This window comes from Xiphophorus couchianus, chromosome 5 (genome assembly GCF_001444195.1).
Source record: "Xiphophorus couchianus chromosome 5, X_couchianus-1.0, whole genome shotgun sequence".
NCBI lineage: Eukaryota > Metazoa > Chordata > Actinopteri > Cyprinodontiformes > Poeciliidae > Xiphophorus > Xiphophorus couchianus.
In genome coordinates, this window is record NC_040232.1 from 17,049,670 (window position 1) to 17,068,791 (window position 19,122).

General features: G+C 37.0%; 2 protein-coding genes across 5 annotated transcripts in view; both read left to right on the forward strand.

The window, feature by feature from the left end:
* Positions 1 to 11,668, forward strand: part of gstcd (glutathione S-transferase, C-terminal domain containing) — a 50,140-nt gene extending 38,472 nt beyond the window's left edge. The window contains exons 9-12 of the mRNA XM_028018273.1: positions 41 to 174; positions 4,300 to 4,330; positions 7,687 to 7,756; positions 9,966 to 11,668. Coding sequence (XP_027874074.1) covers positions 41 to 174; positions 4,300 to 4,330; positions 7,687 to 7,756; positions 9,966 to 10,138 — 408 coding nt within the window. The 3' untranslated portion in view covers positions 10,139 to 11,668. The remainder of the gene's footprint in view (positions 1 to 40; positions 175 to 4,299; positions 4,331 to 7,686; positions 7,757 to 9,965) is intronic.
* Positions 11,669 to 17,061: 5,393 nt separating this feature from the next.
* The window catches only part of npnta (nephronectin a), a 61,668-nt gene continuing 59,607 nt past the window's right edge, over positions 17,062 to 19,122 (forward strand). The window contains exon 1 of one of the 4 annotated variants that reach the window (XM_028018547.1): positions 17,062 to 17,564. In XM_028018547.1, coding sequence (XP_027874348.1) covers positions 17,485 to 17,564 — 80 coding nt within the window. In that variant the 5' untranslated portion in view covers positions 17,062 to 17,484. The remainder of the gene's footprint in view (positions 17,565 to 19,122) is intronic. The other 3 variants (XM_028018548.1, XM_028018549.1, XM_028018550.1) reach the window with 3 other exon arrangements.

The following is a 19,122-nucleotide window of genomic DNA, read 5'->3' on the forward strand; positions in this document are numbered from 1 at the left end:
TTACACAGTTTGGGTTTTGTCTTTGTCTGCTGTAATGAAGGTTGCCCTCCATGCATGTGGAATTGCAACAGACATGGTATTGGAGCACTGCATCCAGGCAGGAGCCGCCTTCATCATCAGTCCTTGTTGCTACGGCTTCATCCAGAATGCAGTCAAGTTCACCTTCCCTAAGAGGTCTGTGCCTTTTCTCTACTCCTCCCTCCAGAGCCACCTCCCTTGGCTATTTCGCCTTAAAATGTTGTTTGTGACCTTGTTAGTTTCATGTCAGATTAATGCTGCCTCCATTCCCCCTCCTCCCTTGACTTTTTTTTTTTTTTTAGTTTCCTTGTTCAACCCCTGCTGTCTATTATTCCCAAATTCATTCTGACTCCATTTCTGCTCTCACATAGAGATAATCTTGTCGCTACGTTTTTGTTCAGCTCCCGTTTCTTATCAGCACCGCTGACAGTCTGAGGCAGCGGTGTCACATCACCTCCTCTGCAGGGTCCGTCCCTCACATTTTCAGTCTTCTTGTCAGCTCCAAAGAGGGGCTCTCACTGCAGAGGCGGTCAGGAGTAATATAAATAGACTGGGATGGAAATCTGCTTGAAATCACTCTTGACTTGTGACATGCAATATTCAGTTGAACAGAAAAATGCCCCTCGATCTGGTTGCTTGGATGATGCAGTTAGAAGTGAAAGAAAAACGCAGCGCATCATCAGACAGTGATAAACAGGAGGATGCACTGAGCGTAATTGAAGTTGATTTGTTGCTTAATGCTGTTAGAACTTACCGTCATAACAAGGCAGACAGCTGTTAAAACAACTCCATGCGTCTGATTGCTGGGAAACAAAGCTGTTGTGTGGTAGTGCTGACATAACGTTAGCATTTTATGGTAGAAAAGCTGGTGCAGCAAATGATGCTCCAAACATCAGGTTGGAAGGAATGATGCTGTGTCTGATATTTTACTGACTTCTCTTGTTCATTCTATGTCAATTTTGCATTTTTAGAACCGAACTTGCAAAAATGTTGTAACCGACAGATTGCACTCATCTTTAAACTACAATTCATCACTTGCAGAGTAATAATTTTATAATGAAACCTCTCTGCCTGTCTCCAGGTAGTAGCACTAAACTTAGATGTGTGAAACAGCAGGCAATTCTAGTGTTGCTCCTGTAAGTCTCTCGTACATCAGCCATGTGTTGCTATGACTTAGGAAGAAAATTATGCTTCAATTAGACCATCACTTGTATCGATTTCCTACTAATTTGATCTTCAGCTAAGCTAGGCAGCCTGGATTTTTTTCTTTTAATTTTTTTAAAGAAAATACCATTGCAAGAGCGCTGGAATATAAAGGTAGCTGGTGGTGTGGTACCTCAGACAGTTGCTTGCCTCAAGAGTCATCTCGAGTACCACATTTTAAAAGTCTCTGTGTCCTACTCATATCTCAGTCATTCTGCATTTTTACTCAAGACCATTTAAGACTCCAGCTGCATCAGCCTTTTATTGTTTGTTTTTCCTTTTATGGCAGCTTAGTGTTGGACTCCTGGCTGCATTTAAGTGCAGCCAGTAGTGTTTTATATTGAGAATGTCCTCCAGATCAATGAAGAACCATCAGATTCAGAGTGACATATCTCCTTGTTTGATTTGAAGTGTTTCAATTAATAACAGATACAACCAAGAATGTGTGCATACTTGAAGTTTTAAACGACATTTTTTGTCATCAATGCTGAATTAGTCTTATTATCTCCCAGTAGACGAAGCTTCAATGGACAATGGAGGATGGAAAAGTTATCTGCTCCATTGCCAGTTGTGTTTTAATATTCTTGGCTGTTTAAGAGTAAATTAATCCTTATTCTCCAAATATGTACTATTGTTAGATTAGCTGCTGTAACATTTCTGTAGGTCTCACATCCATGTGTCTGGGTGGTCCTTTCTAAGGATCAAGCCACCTTATACACATAGTGTGAATAAATAATCCAAGGAAAATTGGACTGTATACAGAGATTTGCCATAACAATGAACACTAGTGACAAAGTCTGGGAAACACTTTGTGTTTTATTTTAGCATTTTTATTCAAATTTGATATTTACTAACAAGAAGCACCATTACAAACATTTAAACAGCTGAAATAGCATTCAACTGCCTAGTGCAGTTTTCTTTTGCCAACTCAGCTCTTCATCCTTCATAACTTCTTGTTGGAATGACAGCAAGATGTTTTTGGGACCAATACTAAGATGTGTCTGCAGGCAATATGTGGCAAGGAGCTGCACACCTGACTCAGTCAATCATGACACTTTTAGTGTGTTTTTCTTTTTTGCTAGGGGTCATATTCCAGGTAGTCATGTGTGCATCCTGCAGGTGTCTACATTCCAAAACGTTTGCAGGTTTTTATGAGCTGTGAAACTCAGCTTCCCATTTATTAATGCTTCCAAATGTTCCTCCGTGTGACCGGGCTGGCTCTTAACCCTTGACACAACCCTTGTTGAATTTTAATTAACCTCAAACATTAACCAAACTTTGTGATGGATAAACTGCATTTATCCTTCACAAATGAACTGACTTCTTTCCCAGGGAGAAAGTAATTATTCTATGAAATCATGAGCTCTGTTTGTGTTTGTTTTATCTTTTTTTCTAAAATTCATGATTTATTTGTGAGAGCTTTGTCCATTAAAAATGACTCTCACAAAAAGAGACCACACACACAGACACCCCATCATGTGGCCTGAGCAGCTAAACATGAAATACATGGCCTTTCAGAAATATTATAATGTAATATTCAGCTTTCTCTTATTTGTGCATGGCGTTTTACAAGTACAGATTGTGACGTTTTACATCTTAATCAAGTTGTTTATTTTCTTCACATTGAGTCAATTTTCACAAGTTTGAAATTCATTGTCTGATTTTTCAGATAGTCTGGAATGACTAAGAAATTTGCTTTAAGCATCATGTTGGAATAATATCTCTAAATCAGCAGTGCCCAACTGTGGTTCACACAGCACTATACCTTGAATGTTTTAGATGCTTCCTTGCTTTAACGCACCTGATTCAGATGATAGCAGTTCAATAAAACTCTATTAATTAGCCATCAATTGGAACCAAGTGTGTTGAAGCAGGGAAGCATCTAAACATGCAGGGCAGTGTACCTTGAGAACCAGGGTTGGGAAACACTGCTCTAAGCTATTCTTTGACTGGAGTAGAGGAAAATGTTTAGTTAAATTGGAATGACTGAAATCTCTTTCCACCTAAGATGATTTGATGATTTTACACACAAAATATAAAGACAACACATGATTGATTTTAATATCAAAGCGAAATTGCATGGTGAAAGCAACTTTCTTAAGTTTAAACTAAGCACAATTTAGTGGGAATGTCCCAGAAAAGAGAAAATATTCATTTAGCACCTGCTGTGGTGAGAATTACTATGCTTTAACATCAGAGGCAGACTGGTGCAGTGTGATGGAAAGACAAAAGTAGATCAAATGAACACTTGTTTCAAACATGGTATGAAGGATACCGGAGGTATGAATAACAACTTGTTGAACCCCAAAGCCAGTGAGCTACAAAAGAAGAAGACCACCTCCTCTTGTTGGTGAAAAACAGGTGTTAGAGCCTAGGATTTGCACAAAATTAGACCACCATAACAAATTGGAAAAATGTTGCTTAGTACAATGAGTATTTTATTTCAGTGGCAACATTTGAATATTGAGATCAGAATTTGGAGAACATTAATTAATCAAATTAAGGTTACTGGTGGATGTGTAATGGCTTGGAAAGTATTTCGCTGGCACTCTTTGGAGACCATTATTACAAGCTGATACACCTAATACCTGCAATCACAAATCATCCCTTGAGCTCACTGTACTGCAGTGGTTTAGTGCAATGATTCTATCATTTCAATTTGAACTAAATTAATGAGGAATGTTTCTGGAAACTTGACTATTCTGTGCCGCAAAAAATAAGTTCAAATAGCAAAAATGGGTGGAGCCATCAAATGAGTCAGTGGGTGTAAGTTTACAGCACCAATGGGATTTATGCTAAATTTGCAGACTGACCCTAAGAAAACAAGAACTGTACCAGCTGTAATGTTTTGCCACTTGACTTATTTTTATGATTCTTTAAATATTACCAGATTTGATTAAATATATTTTGATTACTTTACAAACACACAGACAAATAATCACATACTCTCCAGTTTACAAGCCTGTATAGGTAAAAATGACCAAATGTGGCTATTCATTTTTACAGTTCTCTATTTGCATAGTAAAAACATTATGTTCTCTTATGTACGTTAACACGGTTTGTCTTCTGTTTTTACAGCAAAAGGTTTCAAGAGACTCTCACATCCAAGGTATGCTTTACACTGTGAATACATCTCCAACAATTCAATTTTACTTTGTATCAGATAAAGCACAGTTTTTGCAGATTTCTGAAATCTTCACATAGATGTGAGCCTTCGGTAGCTGCGGGTTTATCTTAGAAATGCCTTCATTTCCTTCCTATGTTTTCTTTTTCGTATCGTAGTTTGATACTTTTTTGTTGATGTCTTGCATTAACCAAAGTGGAAAAGAAAAACATTCAGTGGTAGAAAATGCTCAAATTTTAGTTCTGTATACCTGAACAGCAAATCATTGACCTATTAAAAGCTAAAGATATTCTTATTTTGTAGATATAAACAGTAAGTCAGTATGTCCAAGTTAGAGCAGACTATGAAATTAATACAAATTAGGAAATATTCGATTTGAGTTTCACACATAATATATTAATCCTTTATTTATAAAGTTGAATATATTTGTGTTACCAGTAATTATGGGCAAGTCTAAATTCCATTGTTTTGCTATGAAAACAACACAGTATTGAGTGTCCTATGGTCACATTCAGCTTAAACGTAATTTAGTTTTTAATATCCTTCTCCTGAATGATTAATATATTTCTGACAAGCAAAAGTTGCATTTATGTTTTTCTTTTAATCAGACGTTAACAGAGCTAATACTATCTTTACACTGATCTTTGTCTTGGTGAACAAATCTTATGCAGGCTTTTACAAGGGAGGAGTTCACACCCTCCAGCCACTCAAGCCTTTATCGCTCAGCACAGGCACACTGCTGCTCTTCAGGGAGAGGCTGTCCCAAAGTGATCTATGGGACCTGTCAGAGCCCCCGAGGGGGAAATCTGTGTAAAGTAGCTGCGGGTCCTAACCATGGCAACCTCAGGTTGATGTGTCAAAACACTGAGCCAGCTTCTCTTCCTTGGTGCAGAGCAGGACCCTTACATGGGCTGACTGGCACAGAGAATAATATGCAGTGCCTTGCAAAAGTTTTCACCCCCATTCAACCTTTCCACATTGTGTCAAGTTGCAAACACACACATTTTGGTTTGTAATTCTTTCATGGAAGAAAAAAAGTGCACGGTTTTCATTATTTTTGTTTTGTACAAATAAAATATGCATTTATATTCAAACCTCTTTATTCTGTTACCCACAAATGTAACAAAGTGTTGCTATCAGTAGACTCAAAGACTCAACTTGTCTGTATTTTCATTTTGGTGTAAATGTAGCTGTTACGTGAAAATCTAAGAGATTTGGCAGAGAACAGTTGTGAACAAATAGCATCATGAAGACAAAGAAACACAGTTAATATTTCAAGGATGAAGTTGTGGAGAGGTTTGTTGGAGGGTTTACATTAAAACCCTGAAATAAGAGCCGTGAAGCTCTGCATGAGAAAAGAAGAGCATGGTAACCTGGAGGAGTTGCAGAGCTTCACGACTCAGGTGGAATTATCCGCTGGTAAGACGACAACTAGTCATGCTCTCTATTACCCTAATGGATGAGTTAGTAAAAATAAAGAAAAGGTTTAAAGAAAACCATCAGTTGTCCTGCATAAAGTTTGTGACAGACATGTAGAGATTGGATTCAGGCATTTCAATAGAAAGGGTGCGAAAATATAAACACATGGCACACATTTTTTTTTCATAAAAGAAAATTAAAGCCATGTATTATAATTTTTCTCAACTTTACAATTGTGCACTACTTTGTGTTGGTCTATCACATAAAGTCTTCATAAAAAAGTGACTTTGTGGTTATAACGTTAAGAAACGTCAAAAAGCTTAAAGCGTATGAATACTATTGTAAGATACTGATTTTCTAAGGTTGTAGATTATTATTTTTGTTTTTACCACTGAGAGAAAAACAAGATAAAACAAAATAACAATAAAAAAACAAACTCACAACTTTTGATGCGGAAGCCCCATAACAGTGCAAATACTTTGCAACACTTTATTTCTTTTGCTGTTTGCAGAAAGCAATGTTCCCTATGTTTCTGCTCTCAGACACCCACTTGTCTTGTTTATAGCAGAACCACCGTTGTCCTTGTGAACCGAAAGTAGTTAAAGCAAACGACAAGATGCTGACAGATGCTTGTGAAATAAAGGGTTAATGGTGTGAGGTGTTGGTGCTTGGCTCAAACGTAAAGGGCCAGCTCTGCTTTACGGCCTTGCATTCAGCATTTACTCTGCACTGTGAAAAATGGGATCAATTAAAGCAGAGGCAGCTTAGAGATGACTTACTGCTCTGCTGAATCACTTGTTACATGAACCATACACAGGGAGAAGCTTAGAACGGGGAACCGTGTCCTTTGTTTGGAAATAAATTACCTGGGTTCATGTGGTCTGTTTGGAAAGCTGACAGGGATGCACATATTTCACTCCTAGGGGTGGCAGTTGTATTATTTCCTATCTGGCAACTATTTTTAACAAACATATAAATTAGAAACATGTCACCTGGAAATGATTACGAGCAAACAAACAGCTGCAAGCTGGATCCATGTCACAATATCTAATGACATGTAATATGGAAAGGCAGACAGAGCGACTGCTGCTGGGGTTTGTACATGGCAGCAACCACTAATGGAGGCTTGTTAGCTAGTCTGGTTGCTAATATTGGAGTCGCAGGTCTGGGTGTGCTGACTTTGATTTTGTGTGTATAAAAATAACCACGTCAAGGAATGTTAAGCTTTCATGAGCTGACAGATTTACGATGCATCGAGATAAGACATCTCATTTCCAACATCGTACCCTCATCACTGAGCTAAGTACGCCGGTGAGATTGTAATGTCACTTTTTGCCACTGTTTATACAGATTTACAAAACCGCGCCATGTCTCCAGTCTTGTCTGGTGGACTTTGTTTTGACTCCACAGTTGCTAGGCAAGTCTAATAAGATGATTGTTAGGATACATTCTTTGGATACATTCTTGACAAAAGAATTACTACTTACTCTCTGCTATCATGTTTTGCTTCCATTAAAACAGGAAATTCTTGTATTTTTATGGGCATAGTGTAAAATCTTGACAGATACTTAGGTCCAGTAAATGCAAATTTGTGTGTTAAAACAGCTAAAACAGACAGATTTTTAGCTTATTGTGCCTAACCATGCGATCTGCTATGTTTCCTGCCTCACAGGCGTAACGTGCCGAGATCTGCATCATGGCTGTGCACAAATTCAAGCAGGTGTAGGCTAAAATAGGAGTAGTAGACAAGCAAAACTAATCCATTCATCCATGTTGGTTTCACTGAATTCTTTAAATGTCTGAAATGCATGGCTTTGTTGTGCCTACTGTTGCAGCCTTGAGGTATATTGTTTCAAAAGGTGGTCAAACAAGGTAAACAGTATTTCCAGATTAAACAGTTATTTTTCATCTGTCTTCCTCAGGAACACATGATCCTTTGCCGCTTTGCAGATCAGACTGCGGTACAGTTGCCACCCGAGAGGCGCCTCATTGGTACTGTTCATAATCTGCCCTTTTATCCCATCTTGTCTCCATAATGCAAACATTTGTGGCATTAAAGTATAAGGATTCCTACTGTCCTTTTAGTTAATATGATTATTTATCATGGTGAACTGTGAATAATTTTTGCACTTGTTTCTTTAAGTTTCTTGGCTTGGTTCTTTTTCAGGCATCAAGTATTTTGTCTTGTTTGTTCTAAGAGATATTTTTCTCTCTCTGTTTTCTTATCTGGGATTAATTCTTAGAATCTCTATATAGAAGGTTTCTACGAGGTCTTACAAAAGATCATATCAATTTTAAGTCCTTGAAAATTTGTTTTGGGGTCAAAGATGCATGGTCACTGTGCTTCTACTTGTAGCTATTTCCACTTGTCTGAGGTTCTAATGTAAACACTGAGTTGAGAGGGCGTGGCCAGCAGCAGCTTATTTGCATAAGTAGCCCTAAAACAACGTATTTCTAAATGAGCTCAATAGAGCCAGAACTGACCAGATGAAACATCAATTGAACTGGCTTCAGTTTAATGAGGTTCATTTCACTTTAAAATACTGTTCAGTTGATTTCAACTCAATTCATTTTGATTAATTAGAGAAAATGCCTTATGCTTATTTTAGCTGGACCTTGAGTTTTTACTTTCATTTATCAGCACTTTACATCTTGTGAGAAATCTATTGCTGAGAGCCATTTGTTACATTTCCTGTAGTTGTACATTGATTATCAATTATCAATGTACAACTGATAATTGTTGTGAATGGCATAGAATAAGTCCATTCTGTTATATTCTGCTTTACACTGTTCATATGTCTTCATTCACGTATTGAGATCACCTCACTATGAAGCTTTAATACTTGTGAAATGTGTTAAAAACATTTGACAAAGAAAAAAAACTGTGACTGAAACGAGCAGCTGCAGGATCAGAGTTCCATTCAGATGGAAGTGTGAAACCTCCATTCCTGTGCTGGATCTTTACTGAGAACTGTTTTCATTATGTTAAGTACCCTTTTTCAAGTTGATAGCTTTCCACTTTATCAAAGCTTCATTAGATCAGAAAAGCTCCCCAGGGTTCTTGAATCTGAAGCCTTTATATTTGTATCTAACACCACCTGTCACTGGTCTCTTCTGTCAGATCACAATACATTTTCTTCTTATCTTTCCTAAATCTGCTAGTCAGGCTTTTGCCATCAAAGCAGCATGACAATGAACAGTGTCTAATTTAGGTGGGAGTTGTTATTTTTTTCTGTGAAGAGACTAAATACATAAAATAAAAACCTGAACTAGATATGTTTAAATAAATACTCACATTGCATAGTTTAGGAGTTGTGTTAAATTGGCATCTGATCCTCCACAGCCCAGCTCATTTGGTGTATGCTGATAAGGCACAAATATTGCAAATTGTCAATTAATGAATTAATGTTAAGAGCTACTCCTGATCCCAACATATCTGCTGTGATTAGCAGTCTAATCACAACAGAGAAATGTTTAGCTCTCTGGTATTAAATTAAACCTGCTGTGTTTGAAAGAAGAGAAATGCTGAGTGTGACTAGAAGAACCTCATATCTACAAGTTCAGAGGTAGAAACATCTGTATGTTTTGGCCAAACATACAGAATAACTTTGGGGGCCAATGAAGGCTTTCATTTACTATGAAATATTGATCAAATCCCTTCTTTACTCAGCCTTAACACAGAAGACCAGTTCGCTCACAAAGCTTAAAAAAGGAACCTCTGGTCCTTCACATATGATCATTCAAGTCTCACATTTCCAGCTCACATGTGTCATCATTATTTATTTACTTAATTAACATGCTAATTGGTTTTGTGTTTTTCTGTATTGCAAATATTCTGTCTTTCTAAATTGAAATTCACCTTCCATAATAATTAGAGAATTATTATGGTAATAGTGCTCTAATTATTACCATAATAGTAATTATGGTAATAATTTACTGTTATGTAAATAATTACATTTTGTTCGTAAGTCAGGAAGCTTATAAAATCAGTGATAGGTAAATTATGGCACTCCCCTCTCCAGACACTAATAAAACCAATAAATAACCATATTTGTTTTTAACCATCATCCAGTTTAGGACTTGTTTGGTCATCATGCAGAGCCTGAATTTCTGCTGGATTTCAAGAAAAAAGTGTATGTTATCTCGACTCGATTTGGTGACAAACGATAGCATTTTATCGTTTTTATTTGTACTAATGCAGGAAAACACTGCATGGGATTGGTGGACTTGGACCGGTCTTGGGCTGCAGAGACTCATGGGTACTCGGTTCAGGTGATGACTATGGAGCCTGAAAGCTGTTCGCCAAAGAACAACATGTTGATGGGAAGGCCGCCGCAGAGGACTGCAGAGCCAGCTGGACAAGTCGATGCATAATCAGGACTGTGAGCTCTACTGCACAGCTGAGCGTCTCCAGAATCGTTGAAATTGATGCTGGGTCTCACATGGCAGAAGCATTTCTTTTAAATGTCTGTTTTCAAGCAATATTGGTTTTATGAAAGGTGGAAACTGTTAAACTGCATTTTTAAAAGTCAAACTCTCATTCTAAAAAAATAAAGTTGGAACCAAAAAGGATGGAAGGTGTTTTTATTTGAACAGGGGGTTTGTTACAGATACTCTGTCCACAGCTATCCACCAATTTGCAGTGCTATGATTGTGTTTTTGCTGACACTGTGTGATAAAGCTGTCCATGTACACAGAAATATCAGTAATTTTACACTTACTTTGTTAATTAAGCAAATCATACGTCGGCACTTGCAGACGATCTGCATAAGCAGTCAGAGCCTTCTGATTAACTGCAGGGGAAGCTCAGAGCTATGAGACTCATCTGCAGGTAAAGATCAACTAGGGAATACCCTCAGCACTACCTCACCTTCACTTTCTGTGTGTTTTAATCAAGTAGTGGTAGAGAAGCACCTTTAGAGGTAAAAAGCAGCTTTCAGCTTCAAATAGTTATGTTTAAAATAAGTCTTTGTGTAATTCTGTGGAGAAACTGAATATTTCTCATAAAAGATATGTAAATGGTCCAGCATCCTGCAAAAGTACTTGCATCCATTGAATTTTTACAAATGTTGATATATCTGCAGATGTTAGATTTTTATATGATGCACTGCATGATTGTGAGTTGGTAGCAAAATTATCTTTTTCAACATTTCTACAGATAGAATCTAAAGTGTGCTATAGGCCCTACTACCAAGCCTTGCTGTTTTTTCTTTTGCTTTTGTTCTGGACTTTGACTGGGCCATTTTTACATGTCTTCTCAAATTGACACACATGGTTTGGTTGTTTCATTGTAGCTCTGACTGTATGTTCACTGTATGTGTTATTCTACTACGATATTAATATCTGACCCAGTTTTAAGTCTTTTTTTGCGGGTTTATATAAAGATTGCTCTGTTTAGCTCCATCCATCAGTTCTGACCAGCTTTTCTGTCCCTATAGAAAAGCATCCCCACAGCATGATGATGCCACTCCCTGTGGTAATGATGTGTTCAGCATATAAGCAGTGGTATTGACTGAATTTCCCCTTTTGAGAAGAGAGATTTTTTTTTCCTTTGCATTTTATAAAGATCATATTTCTGAACTTCAAGACTTCTAATTATCCTGTCTGTGGATTCTCCTACTGAAGCTGTGGAGTTCTGGAGCATCTTTTGAGAAACTACCATGATCCTCTGGGCTGCTTCACTGCATAGTTCTCTCCTGGCCTACCATATCAGTTTAAGTGGCCATGTTTGGTAAGTTTGCAGTTGTACCATACATTTCCATTACTACAAATGCATAGCACACATTTTAGATTTATATGTTTTAAGTTTTTCTTCCAATTAACAAATGTTGGTTTCTTACACAAATGTTTGTGGAACTGACAAAATATGTAAAAAAAAAAAAATTTAACTGATTTCTTTTTCAATCCACTGTGTACATCCCCTATATTATATTCAGCAGTATTTATTAATTAATGATTGTGTCAAAAAGATTGGTGTGCTTGGTAACGTTTAGATGGAGAGGCTTTGAGGGAGATGCTGGTCTCGAGCATCTGTACTCATCTGAATTCTGTCACCAGAGTCAGTCTGTCCTGAAGTGAATAGCCACAGACACCGCTTGTTTCAAGAATTTTTCCTCAAGAGGAGGCGTCTGACTCCCTGTTCACATTTGTGACTCTGCAGGATTATACGCAGGTGGTGTCACTAGAAGCCTCCATCTAAACCTGTGAAATTGCTTGATTTAAGCTGAAGGGAAGATACTGGAGGTTGAATGGTGTGCTTTATTATTACAAAACAGTGGAAACAGCTCTTTCAGTGGATTAGTTGAATTCACTTTTAAACAATGATCGTTCTCTTGACGCTTTTCAATGAGTGCATCACGCTGATGTGCTAAGACCTCAATATTATTCTGAAACTGGATAATTAAAATTTCTTTTAGTGTTTTTTTCGAAGCTGAGTCAAGAAGATTATTTGCTTTTGTCTAAAGTAATCTGATACTTTGTGCAAATTGTTTTCAAAGAAAACAGCCATTTCATCTGTGAGTAGTATTTATTCAGAAGATCTCCATAAACAGATGTCGATACCTGATTTAGCAACAAAACTAATCCAACTCCTCAAGTTCTAACAGTTTATCCACCAACCCACCTTTTTTCTTTTTACTGATGCCCCTGTGTTGTAAACAGTCCATTGTTCTCTACTTAGGCCCCAACCTTTTGTGATCAAGCAGATAAGAGATTTCCAAATTGACAATTTATATTTTGTTAATGTTGCTTGGTTACTGAAGAAAGCATGCAAAAAATCCATTTGAAATACATGTAAGAAACTTTACATGCTTTTTGTTGGTTTTGCAACATGTCTGCTCTTTCATGTTAAATTTGCAACTTTTTTTTAAATAATCACAAATTTACTTAAATCTGTAAATTATTGTTCATATGTTGTTTTTTTCAAGTAAATTTTAGATTATATTTCTTATCTCTAAAGTTTTCTTGCCCCTGTCTGTGCAAATGGAAATGCACCAGAAATTGTCTGGTAAGCTTTTTCAGTTCAACTGACCAAAATTGGTGATAAGCAGGTTAATTGAACACACTATGCATAAGCACTTCCAAATATCACTAACAACATTTCTGAGTGTGTGCTCTTTTAAGTAAAAGTATGTTATATCTAATTTAAGTACTAGTTTCCAGAGAAAGCACAGAGATGTAAAAAGCTGCTGGGGTGGTTGGACTATAACATATCTAGATGTGGAGACATGTCTGCCTATATTCACGCAATGAGAGATTACCTTCAAGTTGCCTCTATAAATCATTAACGGTTGCTAATGTGAGCAGAAGGCTAGAAAGAATCATTTTCAGTAATGTTCAACTTGTGCTTCAATGATATATAACTTCTTATGTCATATTTCTGGAAGAGAAATCCAAAAAGGCTCAAACTGGTATCAGCAGGTCTCCCGTTCCATGCATAATGGTAAAGTCTCTGAAAAGCTCTTTCAGTGACAAACTATTGCACCCTAAATGTGCAAAGGAGCAGTATATGTAGTCCTTCCTCTCTGCAGCTGTCAGACTTTACAATCAGCATCTCTCCCAGAAAACCACGATATAGAGCAATAGTTCAAAATCCCCCATGTGCAACAGCTAAACTTGTTATATTCCCTTCAATATGCATCCACTTACTTTTTTCTTTTTTTACATCTCTCTTTGAACAGAGCCATACATTCATTCATTTATATGCAGCCTTTGTATAATGCATGCTAGCATTTACTGTATATATTGGTGCACTTTGGGTGTTTACATATGCATTTAGTCTTGCAAATGTGTATAAAGATTCCCTTTTCTAGTTTGTTGTTTTCTGTTTTTGTATTTCTTTTTGGTAGACCTCTTAGTCTTTTGGATAGCTTATATACTCCTGCAGAGGTGGAATTTCCCGGTTGTGAATTAAAATAGGCAGTATTCTGCTATTATGTTATACATTTTTAAGGAGCAATCATATTCAAATTTTTAACTGCCACATTCCTTAACCAGAAAAGAAAAAAAACTGCACTTTTTGTGTTCATGAATAATATGTCCCCTCCTAAAAAACACCAGTTCTGTGTTTTAGAGGGACAACATAGAGCTTAAGACTTAAATATGGTGCAACTCTTTTAGGCTTCATCTTGAAACTAAATCAACTACAGCCCTCCTGTTATAAGTCACAGATGTGGCTTTCTCATTTAAAATGGCTAACTAGAGCCTTAGTTAGTTACTCAGTCTCATACATGATCTCCTATAATGTCATCCCTTATTTCTGTGCCGCATAAGAGTTTAACATTTCAAGCTCTCCACCTACTCAGAGATCCCTGTCACAGCAAATCGTTTATTTTATGTAGGTTTACAGAAGACTAGGACTGGGTAGGTATTTTAAATTTATTTAAGTGACAGAAGCAATAAGGCAACTAGTTAAACAATTTGGAATCTGTAAGAGTAACAGTGATGTCACAGTAAATAAAGGGATACAAACAAAATATTTTAATAAAAAAATCCATGTATTTAACTATGAAAAAATGACTTTTCCAAATAATAATTCTACTTTTTTAAATTATTATTTTCATAATAACTTGTGAGCCATGCTGTGAGATTAATGGCTGGCTCTGGGTTGTGACTAAAACCACACAAAAACAGCGGAAGTAAAGTATTTTTACGAGAATAGTAATTTTAAAGAATAATAAATCATGACAGTGTGAAGGAGTGAGTATGAACATTACAAATGTAATATTCTTACAAAAAAATTAATCCAACTTGACCCTTAAGAACAACAGTGAGGGAGTCAAAGTCAGGAGTTTATGGAGTGTAGCAGAGGTCAGACTCCAATATCCCTAATCAGTTTTTTGTTAACTCTGAAAATAAACCAAATCAAATCAATAAAAACAATACAACTCTTGTGACAATAGAAAATATTTCTGAATTTCTCTAGGTTTGTAGTATGTATTTGATTTTCAACAATTTCCGCATCCTTTTCTTTTTTCTTTTACTTTGTTATGGTTTCTTTAATACCATTTAATATTTTTGATTCAATGTAAGTACATTTATATGTTTTTATTTAGGTTTTGGGCAAACCTGCTCTTTAAAATTCGCACATTCAGAACCTCCACATTTATCCTTTGGGCTGTTGGTAATGAGGCATGATTTGGCCAGTCTGCATCACCAGTTTCTCAGTTTTTAATGTAATAAATCATAGTATGACATGCTTTCACTTTGTGATTGATCATCTAATTACACATAATCAACTTTTCTCCAAAACCTTCCATGTCAAACTTCAGTGCCACCACATAGACCACCAGAGTTCATCACCAGAGTAAGTGACAGGCTGTAACAACATGAACTATGACAGAAAGCCAGTAAGGACTTTGATCAACCAACAGTATGCTATAATCCTATCAAAACATCTTCCCAATTTGTCCTCTTCTCCAGGATGGTACACGATTTATCTCCACACTGTGTTGTTTTAAGGTAGTTTGTTTCAAGCAGATTGCTCTCAAAGCTGAAAATGAGATGGTTGCTGTGATTTTGTTCTCCATGCTTTAGAAAATGTGGCGCTCTGATGGGTTGGCTAAAATTTAGTAATTGCTTAGGCTCAAAAGCCATGCACCTAACGCACCACTGGTGTCAGCCAAATATTTTTCAGCCAATTTTTGTAATCACAGGAGGGTTGCAAGTTTTTACAAAGCAATTCAAATGTATCAGCTGCTGGAAAACTGAATCAGAACAAGTCTAAATGAGGCTAACCAGAATTCATACATGGAATCGCTGCAGGTTCAGTGCACAAGGCATAACAGCTGTGTTGACATTCCTGTCAAATTGTCTGTGCTTATTTTCTGTATATATTTTTTTTCTAAAAACTGAAGTGAATTCATTGTATGAATGTTTTATCTTTTGCAATCACTTTATTAGGTAAATGGCACATCAAAAAAATTTTCATTTTTGACACGTTTTTTTGTTTTTGCCTGATTTAATTTGGATTTTTTTGTAAAGCTTACTTGAACACAAATAACATAGAGGGAAGGAGATAGAATAAGATATTAATTTCCTTCCCTTGTTTTAAATAAATATTGATTTAAATAATTTTGAGCTTTGGTAACAACTTCCTTCTGCTGTTGGCACATTTTAGAGAAGTATATTATACCACTAAATACATCAGAGGAGTGCAGATAGTTACATAAAGTAACTATTTCCTCAATGTGATGTATTTAAACCAGAAGAAATGAACAATGTTGCATTACACTGTCATTTAAAAATAAACATAAAAAATGGTCTAAATCAAGGCTTTCCATAGACCCTAAAATAACTTATGCATGAGATGTGCAAAGCCTCAACACTGAAATCAAAGCCATGGTGATATACATGGCATTTGAGAGCTGCACCACTTATGAGGTATAAATGTTTCATTTCTCCAAAATATTTGACAGTCTGCTTCAACTGGTGATCAAATAATGTATACTAATGTTAAAGATGCAGGAAGATGCGATCCTGGAGTGCCATTTACCCAAGGTAGCATATCTTCCTATGTGCAGGTACAGCAACATAGTACAACAATCACAATATTATCTCTGGGACAGAGATAGTAAAAATTGTTACAGCTTTCTCTGCAAAAAAAAAAAAAAAATCAACTTTAATGCTCTGAAGATTCTCGTTAGTATGTGTTGTGGAGTAAGTTCTTAAGGTTCACAGATTATTGTAACAGATGTATTTTCTTCATTGAAAGAAAGTTAAAAAAAAATAAGAATAACTAAAAGTTAACTTATTTTCCAATTTTGGCTTAAATTTTGAAATGTCATCCATGTCATGAAAAGCATGCCCTATCTTGTTAAAACAGGAATGAGTAAAAAATTAGAGCCTCAAAAAGCTTTTATCTGTAGACTGTATTGACGTACTTGTACTTGATTAAGCACGGTAATCAAGTACGTTTGAAACAAATATGTTGAAGACGTTAATGTGAAAAACAAAACTAAATGTACATATTTGAAATTTCTTCCTTGGTTATTTTTCTGACAGACAGAAAGCTTTGTACCTGGATCTCGTTTGCATCCTGAGTGTCTCTGCTAACCAGTTCTATGGTAACAAATGGACGCTACATGAGCGCGTCCATTTGTTACCTTTTCTCCCACATACATATATAATTTCCACTGCGTCTACTTTCCTCTCGTGAGTGCTATCTACCTGGGTGGCCGCGTGCAAGTGCGTGCCTCTGCAGGCTATGCAATTAATTAAAGCACTTCTAAAAAAAAAAAAAAAAAAACCTGTGTGGAGCCCCACGTGCTGCACAGGTTGCGTGCTTGCGCGGATTTTTCTTCAAGGTGCTGGATTAACACATGAAGGTAGATAGGGGTCAGCCTTCTGAGCTTGTTGTGAGTTTGGAGAGTCCGCTACCTGAACTTGTGAGAAGAGAGAGAGAGAGAGAGAAGGGAAGAGAAAGGAAGGGAGGAGGGAAGAAGGCTGTGCGCTCTTCTCCCGGCAGAGTGCGTCCCGCTCACGCACACTCAACCGGACTCGCTCTGCTTTCAGGCATTAAGCTAGATTGTCCTCTCCGCTTCTCCTGCTGGATATCGCAGATGAACAGTTTAACGAACGCAGGCAAACTCTTCCCACCCGACAGCATTCAGGCTCCAGCGCACAAATCCACTCTGTTTTAAATAGTCTGTTTGCTTTGGTCACCTTTTCCCACCCGGTCCTTTTGGATTACCTTAGACTGAGATCAAACTGGGCGCGCAACTATGGAAATCATGCAATTGTGGATAAAGTTGGTGGTGTTTTACTGTTGCTGTTTGGGAGCAAGTGCAGATTTCGATGGCAGGTAAGGAACACTGCAGCGGTGTTTTGGTGAAATTACATGTTCGATCTTTTGCATGTTTTGCACCTGAACATAGTCAGCAGGTTGTTCTGTGAGGCTTTCAAACTAAAATATTAGTTTACAATGTCTCTGCTAAAATATCCAAGGTGTGCTCGAACCGAAGCATCAGTCAAATACTTCCAAACGTGTTTGCGCGTCTGGGAAGACACGCTGTTTTGTCGGATAGGAAACACTGTTTACATTCGCAAAAGTCACGCCGAGCGGCTCTTGTCTTGTGCAGAGGCTGATTTAAAAAGTGATGAGAGAACACAACCCGGTGCTTCATGTTCAAACACGATTTCCACCAAGTGTTTGTGAGAAGACGCCAGACACCAAAAGAATGCTCATTTTAGAGATTCCGATCTGCCTGTGGGTTCATTTGAATTAAATCTGTTTGCTTTTTTAAAGTCTTTTAATATTTTGCACAATAACACTGAGATGTGGTACACGTTTCTGCACACCCTCTTCTCACATTCCTGTTTTGAGAAACTGCTTTGATTGGCAAGGCATCCAAAGTTCACTTTGTTTAACAGCTCAAAAGAAGTTACTTGTGTAAAATCAGAACAATACATCACTTTTCACTAACCATATTGAGATGCTTTATGGAGCTCAGACAAAGAGACCGATTGTAATCCATCCAAACAGAGAAAGTTACACAAACAAAACCCTCGACAAACTCTATCTCTCACAGATAAGGTCACAAAGTAATTATTTTCCTCTCATGTATGTTGCCTCAGTTTTCATTCCCCATGGTAACCACAAAGTTTAACTTATTTTATTGGGATTTTTGCAAATCTTTGGGGGTGTGCCTCTATTTGGTTTGCACATCTACAGAAAGACATGTATGTCTATTTGCCAAATTTCTCAACCTCAGCCAACTCAAATGTAGAGCTTGTAGAAATATAAATTTTGAAGTCTTGCCTCTGATTTCCATTTAGGTGTGGACTTTAACTAAGCATTCCTAAAACATGAATCTTTGATCTAATACATCTAATTGTAGATCTGGCTACATGTGTTCAGTCTTGTTGGAAAGTGAATCTTCACTGTCCAAAGTCCTTTTCAACCTCTGACTATTTTTTATCTTGTTGGCCCTACTCCCATTCATCCATCTTCCCATCAACTGTGACTGGCTTCCCTTTCAAGAAAAGCATCCAGGTTGGTTCATTCTTATCAGAAAGCAATCTGTCAGAAACAGAAGCATAAGGAATTTGATATTTAGTTTAAAATACAAGGTACTAAATTGACACAAGACAATTCCCATTTTGTAGCTGACAAAAGATGAGTAGAAATTTAAATTAGGCTTGATTTTCTTATCACATTACAATAACCAAAAAACTAAACAAAGCTATCAAAAAATTGTCCTGGCCATTGCCCTGCTGTGCAGTTGAAAGAAATTCTCACTTCCAGCACAGTCTGGTATTTCTCCCCTTGACTCGGATTGCCTCTGGTTGATTTTTACCGGGTCAATCAGCGAACAGAAGGAGACATTGTGAACAGTGATGTTCATTTTCTGCGCTGTTTT